This window comes from Zalophus californianus, chromosome 13 (assembly GCF_009762305.2).
Source record: "Zalophus californianus isolate mZalCal1 chromosome 13, mZalCal1.pri.v2, whole genome shotgun sequence".
In the NCBI taxonomy this organism is placed as follows: domain Eukaryota; kingdom Metazoa; phylum Chordata; class Mammalia; order Carnivora; family Otariidae; genus Zalophus; species Zalophus californianus.
In genome coordinates, this window is record NC_045607.1 from 38602329 (window position 1) to 38628481 (window position 26153).

At 40.0% G+C, this 26153-nt stretch overlaps 1 protein-coding gene across 4 annotated transcripts in view; it reads left to right on the plus strand.

Moving 5' to 3' along the window:
- Positions 1–26153, plus strand: part of DDX58 (DExD/H-box helicase 58) — a 41949-nt gene that overhangs the window by 2158 nt on the left and 13638 nt on the right. The window contains exons 1-11 of one of the 4 annotated variants that reach the window (XM_027614408.2): positions 2805–4228; positions 9426–9560; positions 14239–14420; positions 15401–15548; positions 16581–16703; positions 18171–18269; positions 18670–18823; positions 19377–19635; positions 21345–21507; positions 22981–23100; positions 23183–23247. In XM_027614408.2, the coding sequence (XP_027470209.2) occupies positions 3934–4228; positions 9426–9560; positions 14239–14420; positions 15401–15548; positions 16581–16703; positions 18171–18269; positions 18670–18823; positions 19377–19635; positions 21345–21507; positions 22981–23100; positions 23183–23247 (1743 nt within the window). In that variant the 5' untranslated portion in view covers positions 2805–3933. Of the gene's footprint in view, positions 1–1109; positions 4229–9425; positions 9561–14238; positions 14421–15400; positions 15549–16580; positions 16704–18170; positions 18270–18669; positions 18824–19376; positions 19636–21344; positions 21508–22980; positions 23101–23182; positions 23248–26153 lie in introns of those variants that run through there. The other 3 variants (XR_003523557.2, XM_027614407.2, XM_027614409.2) reach the window with 3 other exon arrangements.

Here is a 26153-nt window from a genome sequence, read left to right on the forward strand (position 1 = left end):
CATCTAGGGAGATGAATTCCAGCGGGTAGCTGGAAATGGGAGTATGAATCTTGGAGGAGAGATTGGGACTAGGGAGGTGATTTGGAAGTCACTGGGAAACTAGGAAGTGCTAGTGAGGTTGTAGAAGTGGATGAGCTCTCCCAGAGAGTAGAAGAGTAGAACAAGAAGAGCAGGCGGAAGTGAAGATTGTAGAGAAACAAGATTAAGGAGGCTGGCAAAAGAAGGAAAGCTTTCGAAGGAGACCAAGAAGTGTTCCCTCTAGTCCCATACTCTTTCTTGCCTTTTCAGTTTTATGTTCTATCTACTAAATATCAAATGCAGTGCCCTGCATGCAGTAGGACATAAACAGAATTTCTAAGAGGTTAATGTTCATTTTAAATTCTTGGAGCATGTCACTGTTACCTTCATGTGGTCATTGAATCAGGGAATTCTGCTCTGGGTGAAGCAGATTAGGCTACCTACAAGAATATCTAATACCATTTTTAGAATACAGGATCAGGAAGTAGAATCTTTTGACCCTACCCTATCAATTACCCTCCTCCTCTATACTTTCCTTCATGCTCAGCTGTGATTTTCCAGATTATGTTTAAATCACTCCCTTGCAGTACCCTACAACTCTCTTGCCCTTATGTCTCTCCTTGTTCACTTAGTTTAGGGGTCAGCAGCCTTTTCCTGCAAAGGCCATATAGTAAGTATTTTAGGCTTTATGGGCCATATGTAGTCTCTGTTGTATAGTCGTTTTTTTGTTTGTTTTTGCCACACTTTAAAAATGTTAAAACAATTTTTAGCTTTGGCCTGTTTAAAAATAAGTCACATGCCAGATTCCGCAGCAATAGTTGGCCTAGCATGACCTCAGTCTGGATCGACCCAACTCTTCAGTTGTGCCTCCATGCATCCTGCTGAGTGTTTTTGAAGGAAATTAGTAACTGCAGATTGGTGTCACCATGGAAACATAATCCCCAGCCTCAACTTCATACAATATGTTAGTGGAATATTTCCTTTAGTGTTCTTGCTCATTGGTGTGATGGGTCTATTTCATACCTTTTTCCTCCTCAAACCTCCCACTTGTCTCTACCACATGCTTTCCATATTGGCAGGGCAGTTCTGGCCAGTGCCAGAACGTAAACATACATAAACCCTATTTACCAAAAAGTTACCTTTGTAGCAAAGGTGTAAATATTGGGAAAAGTGAGGAATTGCAATTTTTGCATTCAACGTACCATAGTGTCCATCTTCACCCCATCAGTGGATGAAGCTCTCTTCCTCTAGGCCTTTAGTTCTCACACTTTTGCATGCATCAGTATCACTTGGAAGGCTTGTTAAAACCGATTGCTGAGGCCTACACCCACAGTTTCTGATTCAGAACATCTAGGATGCCAAGAATTTGCTTTTCTAACAAGTTTCCAGGTGTTTCTGATGCGATCGGCCTACAAACCAGAGTTTGAGAACCACTGTTCTAGGACATTCCTTCCACATGTGCTCAGGATTTCACTTACCCCCCACTTTAGTAGGAATGTTGATTTTTAAATTATCCTCCCTTTTCCTTTATCTCATGCTTTTTAGTTACTTTGGTACTTAGAACGAGGTCTGTGGACCAGAAACATCAGTATCACCAATGTCAGCTTGTAAGAAATGCAGTCTCAGACCTACGAGGTCAGAATCTGTATTTTAATAAGACCTGTGTGGGCATTCATGTTTGGGAAGCACTGCCTGTGGATCATTCTTATCAGCAGGCAGGCAAGCAAGCATGTTCTTGATTTCCTCCTCCAAGCCTGCCCATCTTCCAGTGTCCTGTGTTAGTGGATGGCACCACCATTCATGCAGCTGCTGAGGCTAAACAGGAATTCTCCTTGACTTCTCAGATGACCTACATCCAGTTCATCACCACATTGTGATTTTAGGATTATATATCCTGCAACTTTACCACTTCCACAGCTTTGATCTTGATCCAAGATGCCATCATCTCTCACTTGGACTAGTGCTGGTACCAGCTTCTTACCTGGTTACTTGGCTTCTACCCTGTCCGCCAGCAGCTTGTTTTCTTCCAGTCAACCACAGTGATCCTTTAAAAACAGATCTTATATTCCCTTTCAAAATCCTACCATGGTTCCCCATATTTAAAATCAAAACCAAAGCCGAAGTCCTTTTTGTGGTCTGCCAGGCTGCATGTGAACTGCCTTGGCCACCTCTCTCTCTCTTTCCCCCAGCCCACTTCACTCTAGCGAGATCGCTCACCTCCTTTTTCTTTTGCAGGCCTGATTCACTCCTGTTTTTTTGTGCTTTTTCTTTTTTTCTCTTGCATTTTGCTTGCTTGTTTAGTACAATGCTCTTCACCCAAATGACGTTCTCTCTCACTTCCTTTAGGTCTTCCCTGATTTAGCTCATCTTATATAAGTAACCCTCATTACTCTATTCCCTTATCTTGCTTTATTTCTCCTTTCTGAACTTACTGTTACTTACTTTCTTGCCTGTCTTCCACACTAGGATATAATAAGCTGTAAACCTGTCTTCTCCATTTTAGTCATGGTGCTGCTGTCTCCTTGTTGCTCAAACCAGACACCTGGAATGTAGCCTTGATATTTTTTTTTTCTTTCTTCCTTTCCACTGCCATTCACTCAGTTCTCTATATCTGAAACATTTCATTTCTTATTCTCCACCGCCACTGTCTTATCTGTGCTTTCGTCATCTCTTACTTGAGTCACTGCTCATCGATCTACTTGTTCTGCATAGGAGCCAGAGAGAAAGTCTTTAAATTAAAAAAAAAAAAATCATCAAATTATGTTACTCCTTGCTTAAAATCCTGCAATGTGTTTCTTTATTCCTTGCCTTACAAGGCCCTCTTTACCAATTCAGCAGCCCTGTCTGCCATTTATCCCTTGTTCAAGAAGGGATATCTCTTGTTCACGTTTTTTCATTTGTGCTTTCTGTCCCCCTGCATGGAATCCCTCTCTTCTTACTTTTTTGGTTTTTGTTTTTTTAAAAGATTTTATTTAGTTATTTGACAGAGACACAGCGAGAGAGGGAACACAAGCAGGAGTGGGAGAGGGAGAAGCAGGCTTCCTACTGAGCAGGGAGCCTGATGCAGCTCTGTCCCAGGACCCTGAGATCATAACGACTGAGCCACCCAGGCACCCCTCTTCTTTTTTCAATAGCTCATTCCTTCTCATTCCTAAGGACTCAGCTGAAATGTGACCGACCCAGAGAGATATGCCCTTACCACCATATTGAAATAGTTTTTTCCAACGTCCATTATTTTGTCACATGACTCCATTTGCTTTCTTTGTGTCATTTCACGTTTGCTTGAAAGACACTTTTCAGAAAATGAAATGTAAGTCAGACTGGGAAGAGATATTTAGAATACGTATATTTGACAGTGGGCTCATATCCAGAATAAATAACTTGTAAATCCGTAATACAAAGAAAACTCAATCAGGCAAAAGATGGGAACAATACCTCACTAAAGAAGATAGATGAATGAATGCAATAAATACATGCAAATGTGCTCACATCATTAACCGTTTGAGGAGTTAAAACCACAATGAAACACCATTTCACACTGACCAAAATGGCAAATTGACCAATGTGTATCTACTGGAGCTCTTACTCTACCAGTGGGGATGCAAAACTGTACATCTATTTTGGAAAACGGGGGGCAGGCTTCTGTGACGTTAAACATGCACTTACCATAGGACCTACACGACCAGGAGGAAGCAGTTACACCCACACACATTTTTCAAAACTCATGGAATTACACACTTAAAATCTGCATTTTATTGAGTCCAAACTTTCCTGATATAAAAGCAAAATGAAAAAAACGGCCTCTCTGGGTGAGCGAACGCCCACAGGTTGGCAAACCAGGCAGCCAGAGGACGCGAAAGCTCGGAAAAATGCGGTCAGGGAGGCGGGGACCTGCGGCAGTCCAGCTGCTGTGGCATGCCCCGGCAGGATGCTAGTTGCAGTTTCGATTTCCTGTCTGCTCTTGAGGTTCCCGGGCGGCTCCGCCCCTCAGCACTGGATCTGGGTCCTCTTGTCAGAAGATCCGTGGAAGCCCGCCGCCGCCAGGCTTTCAAGGGAGTGGGACGCGGGCGAGGCGGGGACCTCACCCGGAGCCAAGCCGCCAGCATGTCGGCCGAGGATCGGCGGAATCTGCACGCCTTCCGGGACTATGTCACGAAGACTCTGGACCCTACCTACATCCTGAGCTACATGGCCCCCTGGTTTAAGGACGGTGAGTGGTCCCCAGTGACGCCTGCCCCTTGGAGCAAGGAAACAACTCGGGACTTCATTTTCCCTGCCTTTTAATCCAGCGCTAAGTAGCCCGCTAGGAACGCGGGTGTTGAGGCAAGATCCTCACAACATTTTAAGACTGGAGATTGCCAGGAGAATTTGAGGAGACTTTGGAGGTCCAGATGGAGAAACAGTCCCAGAGAAGTGAAATGACTTGTGTAGGATTGCACATCTATTTAAGTTCAAAGCTGGGGAAACAAACCATTGTCCATTTCATTTATTTTCTCTAATGGTTATGTGTCCGGTGTCTTCGGCTTTGTACTGACAGAGATTCAGGAGTAAGATATAGGCCTTTTTTTTTTTTGGCTCTTCTTTCTTTCTTTCTTTCTCTTTCTTTCTTTCTTTCTTTCTTTCTTTCTTCCTTCCTTCCTTCCTTTCTTCCTTCCTTCCTTCCTTTTTCTTCCTTCCTTCCTTCCTTTCTTTCTTTCTTTCTTTCTTTCTTTCTTTCTTTCTTAAGATTTTATTTATTTATTTGACAGAGAGAGACACAGCAAGAGAGGGAACACAAGCAGAGGGAGTAGGAGAGGGAGAAGCAGGCTTCCCGCTGAGCAGGGAACCCGATGCGGGGCTCGATCCCAGGACCCTGGGATCTTGACCTGAGCTGAAGGCAGATGCTTAACCATCTGAGCCACCCAGGCGCCCCTTGGCTCTTCTTTAAAATACTTTGCAGTAGGCAAAGATTTTGGGGGCAGGATACTGGTGAGGACAGATGTACATAAATGATTACAAAATGCTGTCAGAGCTACAAGGTAATTGACAGTTAACTCTTGCCAGGTCTTATTTGCACTTAAGAATAACAAGCTTGAGAGGGCAAGACTGTCTGGACTGAATGGCTGCAGGCTTCACTTCCGGTGTTTCTGTCTAGCTTGTGAGACACCTGATGGATGAATGCCACTTTGTAAATTTGAATCCAGGTGCACTATGCTGGAGATGCACAGAGGCTTTGAGGAAAGAGGAAAAGGGAGGTGGTGCCTCGAAGGAGTTGAAATGAGAGAGGGCATCTGGCAACTCCTTTTCAGGTCCAAGTGCCTAAATATCTTTCCTGATGTGAAGCAGTTTTGGGAAATTGTGTGAAAGCAGACAGGTAATTTGAGTGCTCATTGCTCTGCAAAAACCACAGGTTGTGGAGTGAGGAGTGAAAGAATACCACCAACAAAAGTGGGCTTCTGCTTTCTATCTGTGCTCAGAGAGAGGTAACTAACATCCTTATGACCACAGAGTAGCTTGGGCCCCAGAAGAGTGTAAGCCCCTTCGGGACATCTTTTAGAAATCTTGTCATAAACGAAACACTAAAAACTGGTGTGAATCCCATTCTTTCTTGCACTCATGTGTTGATTCAAGCAACTCATATGTGTTAGGCATTGTGTTAGCATTGGACAGAATTGACACATATAACTACACATATAATCTAATAAGAAGTGTCCTATTAGGAACTGAGAAATCCATGGTGAGTGTGATAGAAATGGCCCGTATTAGAGGTCAGAGTGCATATGTGAAGGCAGGTTACTAAATAAACCATAGATGACAAAACGGAAGTGCTCTGCCAGAAAACTATAGTGTGCTATGGGAGCGCAAATGTGGCATACTTTTTAATATATATATTAGTTTTAATTTGTAGTTATAATGCAATCACAATAAAAATACCAAAAGATAAATAGAGACAGCAAGCTGAAGAACACTATATGTAATACTGTCTTATTTCTGAATGTTAAAGACACCATAGAGGTTTTATTTCTAGCTCCTTCTCAGAGGAAGCTGTTGTCATTTAGTTGGCTTAAATCTTTCCTGTTCATTTCTTTATACTTTATCATGTGCACATGTATCCATAAACTTTTTTCTTCCCATCTTTTTCTGTTTTCTGTTAGATTGATAAAGTTTCTCCATCGCCCAATTTTTTCTTGGATGCTTTGGAATCTCTGGATTCTATTAGTTAACCTTAATTGTGGCAAGTATATTCTGTCAGTCAGGATTCAGTCAGGGAGCTGAGACATGAGTGTTATGGCTGGATATAAACATTTTGACTCATTTTTTTGCCCTTATAAGTGGGAGCTTCTCCACACTCTCCTTATGCCCATACATTCCCCCATGCACACACAAGTATACCAATATGTTTAAATCACACCAGCAATATCCAATATGTCTTTTACCATAATCCTGCTTTCCACATTTTGGATATTGTGCACTAGTTGAATCTTGGGGAAGGAGAATCGAAGCCGTGTTTCTTCTGGAGAGCTTGCATGGTGACTAGGGTACTGCAGGGCTTTGCTTATTCATGTATTATCTAGGATGTTTGAAGGTAGACCAGATTGTGGGCTACAAATTTTTGGTAGTATCCCTTTGGAGTCAAAAGCTAACCCTTATCCTGGCGGGGCCCTTGGTAGTATTCTGGAAGGGAGCAGAATTCTGAGTATTTATCCATTCCTTCAGTAACATTCTCTGGACACATGCATAAGCCAGGCACTTTGTTGATGATTAGAATGCAAAGATGAAGACAAAAATGAATACAACATGTCCATGATCACAGTCAATGGGAAAAGGTAGACTCTCACACAGTTAACTATATACTATGCAGTGTCAGTGCTCTAGTCAGAGGCATGTAAAAAGACCAAGAAAGCACAGAAAAGAGATCAAGAAATTCCATCTTGGGAAGCTGAGGACGGCATCACAGAGTGGCCAGCATGGCAAAGGTAATACTGACAGCCAAAAATAGAATTTTCCCTGCACTGGACTCCCAGTGCTTTTGAGGAAAGTAGCACTACTTAGAAGCAGTTATTGGGGCCAGGTAGCAGCAGGATGGGCCTGACCATGTGCAGAGTAAAGCTAAACTGCCCCTGATACAGCAAGACAGTTTAACTGGGAAGGGCTCAGCTGTGCATGGGATATATCTGGACCTCCATGTGGAGTGTCATTAATGGCTGGTAGCATGTCTAAGGAAAGAACAAACAGCAGGGAGGCCTGGGAGTAACAACCCAGCTCTAAGGATGGGGTTTAGGAACAGGATTAACTCTCTTAAAGGAATAGAGTTAAATTGTGTGCCCAGAAAAGTTGGGATAGGTGATAAGATAGGTTGCTATTATGGGTTGAATTGTGTCCTCCCCCAAAAAGATATGTTGAAGTCCTAAGCCCCAGGACCTCAGAATGTGACCTTATTTGGAAATAGGATCTTTATAGAGGTAATTTGTTAAGATGAGATCATACTGGAATAGGGTGGGATCCTAATCAATGTGATTGGTGTCTTTATAAGAAGTAGTCATGAGAAGACACAGAGAGACAAAGGGAATGTCATGTGAAGACAAAGGCAGAGATCATAGTGATGCTGCCACAAGACAGACAGACAGAGGAGAAAATAATGTGAAGAAAGAGGCAAAGATTTGTTGTGGCCACAAATCAAGGCCAATGGCCACTAGGAGCTATAAGGGTTGTATTGTCCCTTAGAGCCTTCAAAGGAAGTGTAGCCCTGCCAACATCTTGATTTCAGACTTCTGGTCTCTAGAACTGTGAGAGAATAAGTTTCTATTGTTTTAAGGCCACCAGTTAGTGCTAATTTGTTACTGCAGCCACAGAAAACTAATATAGATAGCTCAAATAAAAGAAAAAAAACCCAGAAGTGTTGGCAAGGATGTGTGGAAATCAAAATCCTCATTAATTGCTGGTGGGAATGTAAAATGGTGCAGCTCCTTTGGACAGCAGTTTGATAATTCCTTACAGTGTTAAATGGAGTTACCATATGACCCAGCAATCTCACAGTTAGGCGTAAGTTCAAGAGAAGTGAATACATATGTCCACATAAACACTTGTACATAACTGTTCATAGCATTGCTATTCATAATAGCCCAAATGTGGAAACAACCTAAATGCTCATTAACTAATGACTAGATAGATAACATGTAGTGTACCCATACAATGGAGTATTACTCAGCAATAAAAAAGGAATGAATGCTCTAAGCTACAACATGGATGAACCTTGCAAACATTATGCTAAGTGAAAGAACCCAGTTACAAAGACCACATATTGTATGATTTCATTCAGATGAAATGTCCAAAGTAGGCAAATCTGTAGAGACCCAAGTGGATTAATGGTTGCCTGGGTTTAAGGGGAAGGGAGACAGGAGTGACTGCTAAGGGCTACAAGATTTCTTTTTACAGTAATGACAGTGTACTAAAATTAGATAGTGGTGATAGATCCACAACTCTAGAAACCATTGGGTTTTACACATTGAAATGATTAATTTTATTGTTCCCAAGACAGAGACCGTGGCAGAGAAGGAAGCTATCCCTTCCTTTCTTCATTCATTCAGTATACCTTTGTCGAGTGTCTATTTTGTGCTAGAAGGTCCTCTTCTAATCTCTGAGGATACAACGGTTAACCAGACAACTGGCTTATTCCTTGGAATTTACATTCCACTGACAATAAGGGGGGAAAAGGGAACACTATCAAATGTCAGGTCATGTGTAGGCAACCATTTGATCATCACCGCCCCAGACATGGAGATAGTGTACAAAGTCGTGTGACCACCAACAGTTTGGTGGATAGCATTCTGCTCCCTGGCCTCATGTTCTGTTTAACTCCTCTTGCTTTTTCTTTTCTCCCATATTTCGTACTGTCTAAGCAAAAACCTGGAAAGAGGACCACGAAAGCATCTTTTTTATTTCTAACTCTGCTTTCTGAGTCTGGTGTAATTAAGGATGCCATGGAGTAGTCCTATCCTCACACTTGTGTAGTCCTGCAATTAATTCAGACTTTTGAAGAAGGGAGTATCCAGATGTTGGAGGAAGGCTTTGTTCCTCCACCTAATTCAGTGTTACGGTGGTTTCTCCTTTGTTATGGGGATACTTTTTCACACATCATTAAGAGACTCCCTTTTTAAAGGATTGCTGTGGAGTATGTTCCCAGACTCCACACCAAACTAGGAGAAGTTTCTAGAGAGGATGGGAGGTGGGAGGGAAGGTCGGTTGATGAAGAATGGGCATCATCTGCCTGAATAAAGAATTTGCTGCTTTCTTGCAGTTCCTTCCATTGCTGGGATTTGTTACAGTCGCCATCCCCGTTTGAGAAAATCTGACAACCCTTTTCAGGTTTTTCTTCCAGTGATTAGTGGTTGTGCAGTTTGATGAGCCACTCTTGCTTCTGTTTGTAGATGAGGTACAGCATATACAGGCTGAGAAAAACAACAAGGGCACAATGGAGGCTGCCTCACTTTTTCTTAAGTTCCTATTGGAGCTCCAGGAAGAAGGCTGGTTCCGTGGCTTTTTGGATGCCCTTGTTCATGCAGGTTAGTTCATTCTTCTTACTCATGAATCAGAGGATGTTATTTGACTGTTTCAGAATGCTGTAAAAGTGAAATGCTATTAATTTTGAGCTATCCTCATGTGTCTCATGTCTCTTAATTGGATGCAACGTAAAGATTATTTTCAGTCACATAATATAATTGCCTACCTGAAATAGCCAAAGGAATCTGCAGAGAGATTATTGGGAGAGTTTAACAAGTTCATTGGATATAAGATTAGTATACAAAAATTAGTTGCATTTCTGCACCATACCCAAAAATAAACTCAGAATGGATTAAAAAACTTTAAGACCAGAAGCCATAAAGTTCCTAGAAGAAAACATAGGCAGTAATACCTTTGACATCAGTCATAGAAACATTTTTCTAGATTTATCTCCTTTGGCAAGGGAAATAAAACCAAAATTAAACTATTGGAACTACACCAAATAAAAAGCTTTTGCCCAGCAAAGGAAACCATCAATAAAACAAACAACCTGCTGAATGGGAGAAAATATTTGCAAATGACATATCCAGTAAGGGGTTAATATCCAAAATACATAAAGAACTTCTGCAATTCAACACCAAAAAATCAAACGATCTGGTTAAAAAATGGGCAGAAGACATGAACAGACATTTCTCCTAAGAAGACATACAGATGGCCAACAGACACACAGAAAGATGCTCAACGTCACTAATCATCAGGAAAATGCAAATCAGAACCACAATGAGATACTGAGATATCACAGTGATATAACACCTCACACCTGTCAGAATGGCCAACACGAACTAATACGTGTTGGTGAGGATGTGGAGAAAAAAGAAGGCTCGTGCACTGTTGGTGGAAATGCAAACTGCTACAGCCACTGTGGAAAACAGTATGGAGGTTCCCCAAATATTAAAAATAGAATTACCATATGATCCACTATTGGGTATTTACCCAAAGAGAACGAAAATACTAATTCAACGGGATGCAGGCGCCTCTATGTTTATTGCAATATTATTTACAATAGCCAAGATATGGAAGCAACCCCAATGTCCATCCATAAATGAATGAATAAAGAGGTGGTATACATACAATGGAATACTACTCAGCTGTAAAAAAAGAACGAAATCTTGCCATTTGCAACAACATGGATGGCTCTAGGGGGTATAATGCTAAGTGAAATAAATCAGTCAGAGAAAGATAAAGACCATTATGATTTCACTTATATGGGGAATTTAAGAAACAAAGTGAACAAAATAAAAAAGAGACAAATTAAAAATAGACTCCTAGATATAGGGAACAAACTGGTGGTTGCCAGAAGGGAAGTAGGTAGGGAGGTGGGTGAAACAGATAAAGGGAATCAAGAGTACGTTTATCAAAATAAGCACTGAGCAATGTATGGAATTGTTCAAGCATTATGTTGCACGCCTGAAACTAATACAACACTGTATGTTAATTATACTGTAATAAAAATAAAGCACAAAAACTAGCTGCATTTCTAGCCACTGGAAGTAAATAGAAAATGTAGTCCAAAAGGAATACCACTTAGAATAGTTACAAAAGTTGTAATATATTTAGGAAAAATGTAGCAAACAATGTGTAAAGTCCAAATGGAGAAAATGATAAAATGTTATTGAAAGATATTAAAGAAGTCCTATCTAAGTGGAGATAGATACCCACACACAGGGAAAGACTTGATGCCATAAAAATCTGCTCTTTCAACACTGATTTCTGTATTCAATACAATTTTAATAATCCTACATGCTTTTTCATGTGCTTGACAAATTTCTAAATGATTTTAAAATGTAAGTGGAAGAATTATGATCCAAGAATAGTCAGGACATTCCTAAAGAAGAAGACTTAAGTAGGCTGGGGTTTCCCCCTCTAAATAGCAAAATCTATGCTAGGCATTGAGACAGCATAACGTTGGTTCTGGCATCGACCAACTGACCAATGAAATAGAATGGAGAGCCTTCAATTAAACTCATATATTTATGAAAACCTGATATATTTGAGATCACTGGGAAAGGAGGATCATTAGGAACAGAGGGGCTTTTAATAAATTGCAGTGGGCCATTATAAACAGGATAATGTTAAAAACCAAACAAACCCTGAATTACATATCCATGTAAAATAAATTTGTTTTCCTTAGCTCATTCCATTCACACATACGCACAAAATCAATTCATAAGAATTAAAGACTTAATTCTAAAAGGCAAAATTTTAACAATTTTAGAAAAGAATATAGAATAATATCTTATGACCTTGGTGTATGGCAGGATTTCTGAAACAAACACTAAAGCATTATCCATAAAAGACAAATTGATATATTTGATGACATTAAAATTAAAAACATCTGTTTGTCAAACACAAAGTGAAAAAAACAAGGCACAAACTGGGAGAGGATCTTTGCAAAATATATAATCACCAAAAAGATTAATATCTATAATATATTAAAAAGGCTTTAAAATCTTTTCAAAAAAGAAAACATCTACAGGGCAAAAGTGTGAACTGACGTTATAAAGAATAGGGAGTAAGAAAGGTTGATAAACATATGAAAAGATTCTCAGCCCAAATGGCAATTAGGGGATTGTGAATTAGGAACTCAATGAGATAGCATTTTATTAACTACTAGATAGCAAAACTTAGGAAGTCCAACAATGCTAAGGCTTGAAGAGGATATTTAATCATGGGAAATCTTAAGTGTCACTATACAGAGTGTAAATCAATACAATTATTTTGAAAAACAATTTGGCATCATCTAATATAGTTTAACTCTCTTGTATCCCCCTGTCCAACAGTTTCACTCTTTTTTTTATTATGTTAATCACCATACAGTACATCATTAGTTTTTGATGTAGTGTTCCATGATTCATTGTTTGTGCATAACACCCAGTGCTCCACGCAGAACGTGCCCTCCTCAATACCCATCACCAGGCTAACCCATCCCTCCACCCCCTCCCCTCTAGAACCCTCAGTTTGTTTCTCAGAGTCCATAGTCTCTCATGGTTCGTCTCCCCCTCCGATTCCCCCCCTTCGTTCTTCCCCTCCTGCTACCTTCTTTTTTTTTTTTTTTTAACATATAATGTATTATTTGTTTCAGAGCCACAGGTCTGTGATTCATCAGTCTTGCACAATTCACAGCGCTCACCATAGCACATACCCTCCCCAATGTCTATCACCCAGCCACCCCATTGTTCCCACCCCCCACCACTCCAGCAACCCTCAGTTTCCAACAGTTTCACTCTTAAGCATGTGCCCTAGAAAAACTCTTGCACATATATTGCAGCGTACACATACAAGAATGTTCATAGAATAATTGTCATAACAAAAGCAAGCAACCAACCAAACAAAACTGGAAGCGACCCAGTGTCCTTCAAAAAGAAAATGGATGATAAAATTCTGTAATAGTCACATGATGGGTCCACTGTACTGCAGTGAAAATGTATGAACGCAGCTACAGATGGCAACACAGCTGAAGCTTTGAAATGTAATATTAAACTTTCTAAAAAGCAGAGAAAATTACATTCAGTAGGATGTAATTATGAAGTTCCAAACAAGCCAAACTAAACATGTATTTTTTTAAAGCCTTTATTATTTTTAAAAAATGTTTAGATGCTTTGTTTATTTGAAAGAGGGAGAGTGCACATATGCACATAAACAGGGGGAAGGGGCAGGGGCAGAGGGAGAAGCAGGCTCCCCACTGAGCAGGGAGCCCCATGTGGGACTCAATCCCAGGACCCCGGGATCATGACCTGAGCAGAAGGCAGATGCTTTCTAAGATGGTAGTCTCTTTAAAGGGAGGTGAAAAGGTGGGGGTAAAGAAGGCACACTCCCACAAAAGTATTGGGAAATTGTAGTTAAGTTGGGTAGTGGCTTCCCATGTGTTCATTTTTTTTTTTTAAGATTTTATTTATTTATTTGACAGAGAGATAGCAAGAGCAGGAACACAAGCAGGGGCAGTGGGAAAGGGAGAAGCAGGCTCCCCGCCGAGCAGGGAGCCCGATGTGGGGCTCCATCCCAGGACCCTGGGATCATGACCTGAGCCGAAGGCAGACGCTTAACGACTGAGCTACCCAGGCGCTCCCATGTGTTCATTTTGTTGTTAGGCTCTTTATAGCCAAATGAGAAGAATGTGGGCTGTATAGTCAGACAAATCTGGTGATTTTATTTGAGAAACTTAGATTGAAGCATTCTTGAATTATTATAGTTGGAAATAATTTTTTTTCTCCTCATATTTCCCATTATACTTAATATTCTTTTCTGGGAGTAATGTAGAAGTTTAATTTCCTAAGGGGCAGAAATTAAGACTTACATTTCCTTTTACCCACTTTGCTACTTTGCACTGGGAAGATAATAATTTCATGATGATTTGACTCACTGGAAGATAAGTCAGAGGTTCTAGGTGAAGTCCATGGGGCACTTGGAAGGAAAGTTTTATACTAAGACCAAATGTAAGACTTCACATTATCCTAAGCGCTTTTTCCTAAGAGATGATAAACTTTGTTAGAGGACCTAAAATGTTGGGTGCCTATAATAAATATTGAGTTTTCTTTTTGAAAGATCATTAATTACTGAGGTGATTTACAGATATCTTCTGAGTTCTCTTACTATACGTTCAAACATGATTCCTATGATAACAATCTTAAAATATCTTTTAGTTGGTTTCATAAAAGCCCCTGTTTTCTTCTTTCTTTCCAGGTTATTCTGGACTTTATGAAGCCATTGAAACTTGGGATTTCCAAAAAATTGAAAGTCTAGAGGAATATAGAGCGCTTTTAAAGCGTTTACAACCAGAATTTAAAACCACAGTTAATCCAAAAGATATCCTTCCTAAAATATCTGAATGTTTAATTAGTCAGGAATGTGAAGAAATTATACAGGTAATTTAATTAATTTATTTAGCAAAATTAAGTATAATTAATTTAATATAAAATGCTAAATTGGGGGGAGGTAATTTGAACATGGGAAATGTCTTCTATTTTCTCCACTGATTTAGACCTGAGAAAGATCATTGAAATCCACAAAAGTCCTTAAATCTAAGGCATAATTACCTAGAATAGTATTTTTAGTTGTGAATTGAGTAATTTTTAATGTCACGAGTTTTTTTCAGGTTTGCCCTATTTTCAGTTAAAATTATTGTTACTTTTGTGAATAATGTTTTATGCAAATTTTAAGTTGAACACTTTAGCAAATAAAAAGAACAAAAGCTATAGACTCTCATGGTTGAGCATTCAGGCTCTGCACACAAATTTTGTTAGAATCCTAGTTCAGCCATTTACTAGTAGTATGATCTTAGGCAGGTTAGTTTCTCTAAACCTGTTTCTTCATGTAAAATGGAAATAATAATAGTACCTTATTAACATGATATTTTTAGAGGGATTAAATGAGATAATATATGTAAAGTGGTTACATATGCCTGGCACATAATAACAAGTGCTCAATAATTTTTAGTTATGATGAATAATAAAAACCACATAGGTCCCATTATCCTGAATATTTTTGTTAATATTTTGTTAATATTTTGTTACATTCTTCCAAATATCTCTCCATGCCAATATATCCATATTATGAATGGTTGTCAAATGGATTGTTTCCTAATATTGCTGAGGATGATACATATAAGGTCTCAGAGGATGTGAAAACACCTGGCTTGACATAGCAATGCCATGTGTAAAGACAAAGGAAAGGGTGTCTTAAAAGACAGTGTTGGATGGGGCAAAAATGGTCATGAATAAGACCCATTGAACCATAGTATACAATTATTTTAAATCAGTGCTTGAATTGATATTTCTTCAATAAAAACTCATAAAAGGAAGACTTTTAAAATGATTGATTGATCAACTGCAGTTGTCTTGCTTAGGTTTGTTCCAACAAGGGGCTGATGGCAGGTGCGGAGAAAATGGTTGAATGCCTTCTCAGATCAGACAAGGAAAACTGGCCCAAAACTTTGAAACTTGCTTTGGAGATAGACGAGAACAAGTTCAGTCAACTGTGGATTGTGGACAAAGGTAGGATATTCCAGGGAAGAGCTCTGAAATGTTGGGAGGGTCTGAAAACATGTTCTACCTTTCTCATAGTTCTACTTAGGGCCTCTTTCATTCCTACCTGTCCTTCACTCACTGTTAGAGACATTTTGCCCTTCAGAGACCCATGGCCCCATCTCTAGTGAGAGGGCAGTATGAAACTGAGTTCTGGGAAGCAAGTGGCTACTTGCCTACAGAAGTAATTCAGTTGTGTGTAACCCCTAAAATGGACCAGGGCAAACTGTTCTCATCCAGAATTAGCCCATCTGGTCCAAAGGATTTGGGGAAGGCAGAATCTGAGCTCACTCTCTGGGTTTGGATTATCAGAGAAATAGCTTTAAAATTCTAGAGTGAAAGGTTCAAACTCCAGGACTTGCCCCCTTTTCAGAGTAGAATCATAATAGACATAGCCTACTTCTCTTGCCTGAACCATCGGGAACTAAGCCAGAGCAGGATTGAAAAAGGAATATCTGTGCCATCATGTGATTTCCTGAAGCTAACCTCTGCTCAGAGCATTGTTTTAAAGTCTGAGTTTGGTAAACTAACTGCATGGTCTTCACTTGTCCTAGGCTTCTTTACATCACAAGTTGTTCTAGAAAATGTCTATATAAATACCCATCTGATTTCCTGGGTTAAGTCAGGAATGGAAGCCATAAATGTCTGCTAAGTGGTGCTTCTCTTCTTTACTGAGTGTGAGAATCACCTGGGGATTTTGTTAAAATGCAGATTCTGACTTAGTAGGGACACAGCCTGCATTTCTAACAAGCTCTGGAAGTTGCTGGCCCATGTGCCACACTTGAATAATAAAGTCCTAAATGACATTGAAGTTCAGACTCCAAATTGAGACATCACACTCAAAAAGATTCTTTTCATTGTTTTAGAAGGTGAAGGGAGTGGTTGTGAGAAATCTTAATGGAGTTGAAAATTTTAGGATTATGACCTCTTTGTAGGACTTGTGCTGTTGAGACAATCATCAGATTAGATCAAGATTCTAAGATGTTTTTTGGTCTCATACAGATGCAAAAAATGCTGAACCGAAAGTTCTTGAGGATGATGAAATAGAAACTTCTGACATACAGATTTTCTATAAGGAAGAACCAGAATGCCAGAATCTTAGTCAGAACTCATCTCCACCTTCAGGTACCCAGCACTGTTCTTTTCCATAATGGTATTCTTTGGGTATTTTGTGTGGGGACATGGCCTGCAGTGCCTGAAGTCATAGTGTTATGAAAGGGTTTTAAAGGAAATGTAAGAAAAGGTCATTTATCTTTTTTAAAGAAAAGATAATTTATATTAAAATAGATACTTTTTCTATAATTAAAACATATTATTCTCTCTCTTCCAAAGCTATCATCATCAGCCTCTTTTATTTTCTTTTGTCACTAAGAACATATGTGCATGTCTACATTGAAAATGCACATAGGGTCCTCCCAGAAACTTAGTGTCTATGAAATCTAAAATCAGCTCTGCTCTCTAAAGAAACACTAATATTTATGAGTCACTTGCTCACTTTCCTTTTACTATCCCAGGGCTGCAGTGTAAGTTGATGAAGTTTGTGCACTGCACAAATGTACCCAGCTGAGTTTGAGTGAGGACCGAGATCCTGCCTGTGCTATTTGCCAAACAGTGGGCTGTATCCTTCCAGAGGGTCTCCTTTTTCTAATTTCACACAAAGGCACTGTATAACTTAGTTATAAGGCCCACCTTGTCTTTCTAGAAGCATGTTTTCATGAGGGGACCAGAAAGTTTCATAATGAGCCACAGTAAAAAGTTTTTTACAAAAGAACATCAGGGAAGACATTCTGATTAATACTGGGTAGTGCGCGAAGAAAGGTGTGATTTGGGGATAACACCACAAGAAGATTTACAGATTACTTCTGCGACCAAATGATACAAGTTTTCTTGTCATTTCAGAGTAAAATTACTGAATGTAAATTGCTTTAAACTTTTCTGACATGTAAGGGACTTTAGTGAGCTCACTTAACCTTTTAGAGATGTTCCTGTTCTTTAAAATAGTTTGGAGTCAATAGATGACTTCTAAGGTCTTTTCTAGCAGTAACATTCTATATGCTTATCTGTTGTGGAAAAACAGCCTCTGGTTATTTTTTGAAACTTCTGGTCCTATTGAGAGAAGATACCATGGGAGAGCCTGCAGAATTATAAAGCATGGTTGCTCTTCAATAAGAGATTGTTCTGGGAATTCATTGTTTATAGTTTGTTGCTTCTCAGAGATCTAGGAGGGATTTGTTGTTTTGTTCCATATAGCATTTCCTTTTAACCAGTGGCCATCTGTCTTGCCCTGAATTAGGCCATCCTTGCTTTAGTTTCTCCTTACTAAACTTCCAAGGTTATTTAAGAAAGAAATCTTTGTGGCTTTTTCAAAGGATTCTTGCCATTGGGACTTTGTCACTGAGGGAGAATTTTGTTCTTCACATCAGTGCTGAGGCTGGAATGGTTAACAAGAGTCAAGGATTCTAAATTTTCTTAAATGAGGCCCTTTTTTTTGCTAAAGTCAGAATTCCTGTCTACTTGATGACAGATAGCTCTTTTCTTGATTCCTCAGAGCTGTAACTACTTGGTAATTTTGTTCCTTTTGTATTACATAAGCCTCTCCTACTTGCACCCCACTGAAGCCAAGAAATTACCAACTAGAGCTGGCTTTCCCTGCTAAGGAAGGAAAAAACACAATAATATGTGCTCCTACTGGTAAGTTGATTGTCACTACTTACATGGTTTGTTTCTGTGTTTGTTTCCTTTTTTTTCTTGTATTGAACACTGGGACAAAATGGGCAAGTTTCCATTTTTTCCTTGTTCCATATATCTTTTGAGAAAACTTTCCCATTAATATAGTCTCCAGGTATTTTAAGGAACCTGAGGAGGGAAAGAAAAATGCCCTGTTTTATCTTGCTTTATGCCTTGACTATTTTATTTGCATGTTACCTAGGAAGTAACTTGATATTTTTCTGTCCTGGTATAAATTCTGTCGACATTCCTAGTTTATTAGTTGGTGCAGTGGTTTTAGGGGAGCCAAAAATAATTACCTTTCTATAGAAATATTTTAGTATAATATCAATTACATGTTTTCTTTTTCTTTGTATGTTAAAAGGTTGTGGAAAAACCCTTGTTTCCCTTCTTATATGTGAACATCATCTTAAAAAATTTCCACAAGGACAAAAGGGGAAAGTTGTCTTTTTTGCTAATCAACTCCCAGTGTATGAACAGCAGAAATCCGTGTTCTCCAAATATTTTGAAAAACTTGGGTAGGTATAACAGTTGGTTCCATTTCTTTTTCTCTAGTTTCATGTAACTGGTGTGTATTCAGCTTAGCTTAATTTTGGAAAGCTAGGATTCAAAAATTTATAATAGATATAGCTTTTATATAATCTAGATGTAATTAATTTTTCATGGATGCAAGTCTGTTTTGTTAGGTATGCTTGAAATACTAAACTCCTTTGGTTAGCTCTTGCAGAGTAAGTAAATGACTTGAGATCAATTTTACATTTAAATGACACATTTAACTTTTTAATGATTTATAACTTCTTTAATATTACTCTTTCCTTTAAGTACTATTTTCTTTCTTAAGACTTGAAGGAATTAACATACTCTGCTAGCAGTTATAGCTGGCTTGCAGTTATTGACCATTTACTATGTGTATGGTGCTAAGCACTTGTCTCCCATATATTCCTTTTGGAGTTAGGGAGACCTTAACCAGTTAAGAGTTAAGTTCTCAGTTGCTCTGACCTAGTGTTTCATGTCTTTATGGTTCCTCATTCACATCATGGTTGGTAATAGGGAATTTCTGTCATTTCCCAGGTACAAAGTTGCAGGTGTTTCTGGAGCAACATCTGAGAATATCTTAGTGGAACAGATTGTTGAGAACAATGACATCATCATTTTCACTCCACAGATTCTTGTGAATAACCTTAGAAATGGGACTCTTCCATCACTCTCTGTCTTTACTTTGATGATATTTGATGAATGTCACAACACCAGTAAACACCATCCTTACAATATGATCATGTTTAATTATCTAGATCAGAAACTTGGAGGATCTTCAGACCTACTGCCTCAGGTATCTCCAGAGTCAGGTGGATTCCTCAGAAGAGCTATAACCTTCTTAAATCCTATTTACTTACTCTACTGACCACACTGAGGATGTTCTTTTCCGGTCCTAAGTCCATATTGTATAGGTTCATTGATTAATTTTTATTTGTTCATTCACTTATTCACTTAACAAATATGCATTAGGTGCCCCCCTGTGTTATCCACTGTGCTAGGCACTGGGGATACAAATATAAAAAGACATAAACCTCAAACAGTTGAAGTTTCATGGGGAGCCAGACATGTAAGAATTATGTCATAATATATGGTGATGGCACACTATGGAGACGGGTACAAGGCGTAGTCAGAACAGAAGTGAAAACTCGTAAGTGTGCTGTGAAAGTAAGCCAAAACCCAACAGAAGTTAGGTAAAAACTAACAAGAATGTACAAGGTAGATAACTGGGTGGTTTTCAGGGACCGCTACTGTGTGTCCAGAGGCACAGAGGTATGAGAGAACATGGTGTGCCCGAGAGTCCTGAAGGTCTTCCATAGCATTTGAGTGTAGAATGTGAAGTGGTAAATAGCAGTAGGTGAGGCAGAGTGGGATAGAGGGAATGGTCGATAGAACAAGATGCTAGGAGAGACCAGAGGGTATGGGATAAGTAGGCAGGAATTTGCATTAGTAGAGGAGAGCAGATGGGACACCAGTTTTGGTGTCATCAGAGGTGAGGGTGTGAGAAGAGTCAAGACAGAGAGTAGTTCTTAGATGGGGACAGGAAAGGTAGGGAATCCCTGGCATTTAATCTCTCTCTTCTCTTATGTGCAGGAGAGGAAGATAGATTATTTGCTGAGAATAATCAAGATAGGAATGGGGGATGGAGCTCAAGATACATGGAGAGAATTTGAAATGAGAGAACTAAGGAATATATAGAAGAATTTCTTGGTTACATTAAGGATCCAGATGAGGTTGGAAACCATGAATTTATGGTATACCAATATCACAGTACCTAAAGTTCTCTAGCCCTACTAACTACCTGTTTAGGAAGCATAGGTTAGAAGAAATGCAGTATGGTACCCATAGACAAAATTCAGTAGCAGTCACATTTCTTACAGCTTCTTCTTCTAGAAAAAAAATTGGTGGTTGATTAGATTCCTTGCTAATGAGTCAATTATTCAGTTTACTGAATGGCTATTCAAGTAAGACATAAATTATTAGGTGACCATTAAGCTAATTTTTTTTTTTTACAAATGTTATCTTACTGAATTCACACACCTACCATTTTAAATAGCTATTGTTTCCCAACTTTAAAGAGAGCTGAAGATACTTGTCCAAGAATCCACAGCCAGTGTGACATGGTTGCATTTAGAATGGAGTTGTGTCTGATTTGGTCCCTTTCCTTTTAGTATGTTGCTCTGCACATCATGGGGGACACAAGGGTAGAGAAGAAAGAAGTCCTGCCTTGAAAGGGTTTTTGCTCTTGGTTTCTTTGCTAATTCGTGTTCATTTGATAAGTTGTGACTCCTGCATCTATTCATTGCTTTGCCTAATGGGGACATTTCCATTTGCAATGTCATAGAGAATATCAGGGAAAAAAATTAGTTTTCTTACTCTTTAATTAGTAAAACAAACAAACAAACAAACAAACACCCCTACTTTAGCAGGAAAGGGTTGCATGGGGAATTGTGGAAATGGCATGCTGTTTTCCAGATGTCTGACAATTTGGAATGCTCCTCACAGGTCATTGGGCTGACTGCCTCGGTTGGCATTGGGGATGCCAAAAACACAATGGAAGCCATGGAATATATCTGCAAACTGTGTGCTTCTCTTGACACATCAGTGATAGCAACAGTCAAAGACAACTTGGAGGAATTGGAAGAAATTGTTTATAAGCCCCAGAAGTGTAAGTGGAATCCAGTAAACAAGCCCTTTAGAATTTCGTTACCTTCTGCTTTTCCTAGTTCAGAGACATTTGGGTGAATACTGAATTTTTACCTTTTCTGTTTAGTAGAAAATATTTAACCCCAAACTTGGGAAGTAATTACATTTCATGCCTCTTTCCTCAATCAAACCCTGTCCTCAGGCAATGGGTGAACCTCAAGAGTGTGGACTGTTGAAAGCAAACATTCTTAATCTTCAGTTCAATAAAGTTCTTTTTTTGTTTTTGATAAAGTTCTTATAAGGATACTAACAATGAGAGAGACGTGATGAGAAAATCAAAGCATGTAAATGGCCAAGAGCTGGGCTCAGTCCTTTCCTGAGTTGCATGCCTGAGGAGGATACTGTGTGATCATTCATTATTCGAATAATGTATCTGATGATACAGGTTGAAATGAAATTAATCTGAGTTCATATTTTTCCTCAGCAGATCAGAATATGATTTTTTAAAAAGATTGACCAGGAAATGTTTACTAAATTCCAATGCTATACTAACCCAGCAAGAGACAGCAGAAGAGGAGACATATATGCCTTCATCCTTGCTCTGGGGATAGTGTATGACTGTATAATGCATAGCAAACACACATTAAATAGCCAGGGAGAGGCAGTTCAGTTCCTTCCTGGGAGTTGCCTGTAAGGAGTTTAGGGAAGGTACCCAATCTAAACTTTAGTATCAAGTACAAACTTCTTTGGAATCCAGTCCCCTCTGCCCTCTGTACCTCATCGCCCCCTCCTATAAGTCTAATCGTGCTGCATTCCTCTGGGCTCCTCAAGTGCATCTTTGCTTCCTCCATTCCTCTCCCCCTAGTTACCCCCAGCATTTCCTCCTTTGGAAGAATTAGAAATTTTCTTCCTTGTGCCCCGTGACACCTGGCACATACTTACGTTATGGCACTTTACTATGGTTATTTGGCTGATGTACCTTTCTCTCCCCTGAGAACACAGACCTCTCTGGAGCACAGACTGTGTTCTTTTCAACTGTTTATCACCAGAACGTGCCACGTGGTAGACAGTTATTAAGTTTCTGCAGAAACAATGCAATAATGAATTTTAGGAACAGTGTGAGTACTTCTGGGGGTTGGGTGGGAAAGGAGAAAATCAAAGAAGAGAGGGTTAAAAAGTGTTGTACTTGCAGAGATAAGATGGATACCAGTCTTGTCAGAGTAGAGGCTCCATGCTGAGTCACAGGAAAACCAGAATGAGAAGTTGGATTAGAACCAGACCGTGAAACCCAGAGATGTTAGAATCTGTGCATTAAGCACTCGGGAGCTCTTGCAAGGTTTTTGAGCATTTGATACATCATCTAGACTACCAGCCTGTGAGCTTGGGGCCTCAGGTCTTGCAGAAGTAACAGAGGCAGAGAAAGGTGTGCAGATGCCTGCTTTGAACTATGATGTGTTCTTCCTGAAAAATACTCACTTTGTTTTGATGGCTTTAGTTTTCAGGAAAGTGGAATCACGGACTACTGACAGATTTAAATGCATCATATCACAGCTGATGAGGGAGACAGAGAGTCTGGCAAAGAATATCTTTGACGAACTCGGTACCGTAACTCTGGGTGAGATAAATCTCATTTTGTATTCTCTCCATTTAGGAATAACCGTATATTGTTCACTAGTGTCTTTTTGCATTCTCTGCAGTTCAGACAGGGTCAAGACCGTATCAAGAGGTTAACCTTCCTGATTATAGGTTATTCAGGAAACCTGTAAGTCCTCCTTTAGTCTCTTTTCCTTTTTTTTTTTTCTTTTTAAATTCAAAGTAAATCTCTGGACATACATACCTGAACAATACCATATTTAAATCAGTTCATGGCTTTCAAATTAGCTTTCTAATTTGAAAAGTTCTAAGTTCTAACTTCCCCGTTTATATGAATGAAACCACCATTTCCCTGATGGCTCAGATTGAAACGGGCAGTGATCTTCGATTCTTTCTTCTTTTGAGACTCTCTCATGAAGTTTCCAAGTTCTGTTCTCTCTTTTGTTCTTTCATTCATTCACCAGATACTCATTGTGCCAGCTAATGGAAAGGACAAGGTTAAAGACATAGTCCCAACCTCAGGGAACTCACAGTCAATAATGAGAATCAGATGTGAGTAGCTTCCACACAGCAGGGCAGAGGTACGGCCTGGATGCCTTGAGAGCACGTGGGAACTTTGGCCTGGAATGAGCTGCAGGGAAGCTTCCTGGGGTGGGGTGGTGCCTGAGGCAGTCTTGAAGTCAGCCAAGCTAAGGAGAGACAACCATGGTGAGTTGAAAAGGCATCAGGCATTGACGGAAGAAAAGGTTTTAGGAATTGCAAGCATTTCGTGGTATTCCCAATGCATGAGTAGTAGAGAGGAGTGACGCTAGAGAGGCAGGGCCCAGACCAGGAAGGGCTTTGTCCTAAAAGCAGGGGGAAGCATCTGAAGATTTTAAACTGATTCGCGATGTGATAAGGTTACTAGTGAACAAAGAGGGCCAGAGGCAGTCAAGACAGGCTGATGGAGGGAGGAGGCTCGTGCTGAGCGCTGCAAACAGGAAGTGTTCAGATTTCATGGCCAGCAGGCTTTGGGTGGAAGTGAGGGTGACTTGCACCAGCTTCTGGCTTGCACACTTGTTGATTTACCAGTGGGGAGTGCTGGTTCCTGAACTAGGAGCAGCTTTGGAGATGTTGAATTTGTGAATTCACCTTTCCTCACGCTTATTTTGCTTTTTCTCTTCTCCTCTTCTTTCACAGCTTGATTTAGGACTTAGGCTGACTGCTGTCTGGCTGGTTTGCCCACCCCCACTCACTTTTCCATTTGGCCCCCTGTTACCTGGTTGGTCTTTCTGAAATACCAGTTTTATCATGTCAGTATCCTGCTTGAATCTGCCTTACAAGCAAAGCTCTCTAAGCCTCTAACCTGCCAGTCTGGGCCCTACCTGCACAATCTGGTTCTACTTTTCTTTCCAGTTTTACCTTCCACTCCTTCCCTACTCGAATCCTTTGATTTAGGGTTCCTTGAACATGTTCATTCACTTGTCAACCACTTGGTGCTCGGCAGTGTGCTAGCTGATGGGGCAATAGCATGGACCCTGAGATACAGCTCCTGCCCTTGCGGCATTTCCAGAACAACAATAAAGCCAAAGTTAGATAAGGAATAATAAAACAACGGGATAAGGGTACGTGGGTGGTGGTGATCCGGTGTGTTTCAGGCAGAGGGAACACCATGTGCAAAGGCCAGGAAAGCAGAGAGGGTATGAGGACTTCCATTAGTCCTGTCAAATGCAGGAAGCAGAGCAGCTGGAGATGAGAATCAGAAGCTAGATCACAGAGGATCCTGAGAGCTGGGTAGGATTTTGGCTAGAGGAATCCACTGAAGGCGTTTAAGTGGTGGGGTAGCAAAGTATTTCATCTGCAATTTTGGAAACTCTCTCTCTAGTGGCTGAGTGGGCAGTGGATTGGAGGGACCAAGGCAAGAAGTAGGGAGACCAGTTAGGAGGCCGTCATATTTTCCAGGAACATTATAATGTAGTCTGAACTAGGGAGGTAGCAGAAGGGTGGAGAGACATGAATTTCTACCTTCTTATTCCTCCCACTTCTAATTCCCTACCTCCACCTTTTCCCCAGTCTACATCCTGTCAGCTGTTCATTTCCAGATTGCTTAGCTCATTTTTATACCTACTCACATTCAAGAAATACTTGTTAATTCATCTGGTTTACTGCTGACCACCTTGTTTGTAGTTGGAGCTGGAAAAGAAGCATGTCAATGCTACTTGTCTGAATAGCCTCCTTTGTTCCTCCAGCTAAACATGAATGGGTGAGAGGAGCAATTTAACCCAGAAATATAGCTCTTGCCTGTGAGTTTTACTAAACTGTGCTCTTCCCAGGGAACCCTGGAGATCTGAGCTGCTTGAGAATAGGCTTATTCTGTCTTCTGCATCCTTTTACTGCCAGCACCCTGCACACAGCCTGGACCACAGCTGATGCTCAATTTTTGGACCGAGCAACTGAGGCGTAGCTTAGAACATGCACACAAACAGAAGCATCCACGACGAGCATCTTTTGAGTGCCTGTTTTTTGCTCGGCCCTGCAAATGGTGCTGTGGAGATCAGACAGCTTAAGTTCGTAGCAAGGTAGAAGAGAGTGTGTTGAGTTCTCTCTCTCTTGCTTTTAAATATCTTCCTGATGAAGCTCATGAGACCTATTATTTTTATTCACTGCTTTATTGTTAGAGGCAAAGTTAGATATTTTCATGTCCATCATTTTGCCTCTGGGCTGCTTTGGCCGTCAGCTCACAGAGCTGGCAAAGCCTTCAGTATCAGACACTCCTGGATCCGCATTCCTGCACTCCCCCCACATGCTAGCTCTGTCACTTTGGGTAAATTACTTTGCTTTTCTGAGCTTTGGTTTCCTCACCTGTAAAATATAACATCCACCTCAGAGGTCTGTGAAAATGAAATGAATTTGAGTGTAAGACACTTTGATTCTTGGTGCAAAGTATTCAGTAAGGAATCACGTGCCGACACAGATTCACTACTGCTGCAAACCGACTGTTTTAGGAGGAATACTCTGCTTACAGAGAGTAAGAAAGAAAATTTGAGGGTGAGGCATGCTTAGAACTTTAAATGACTGATCTATAGCACAATGAAA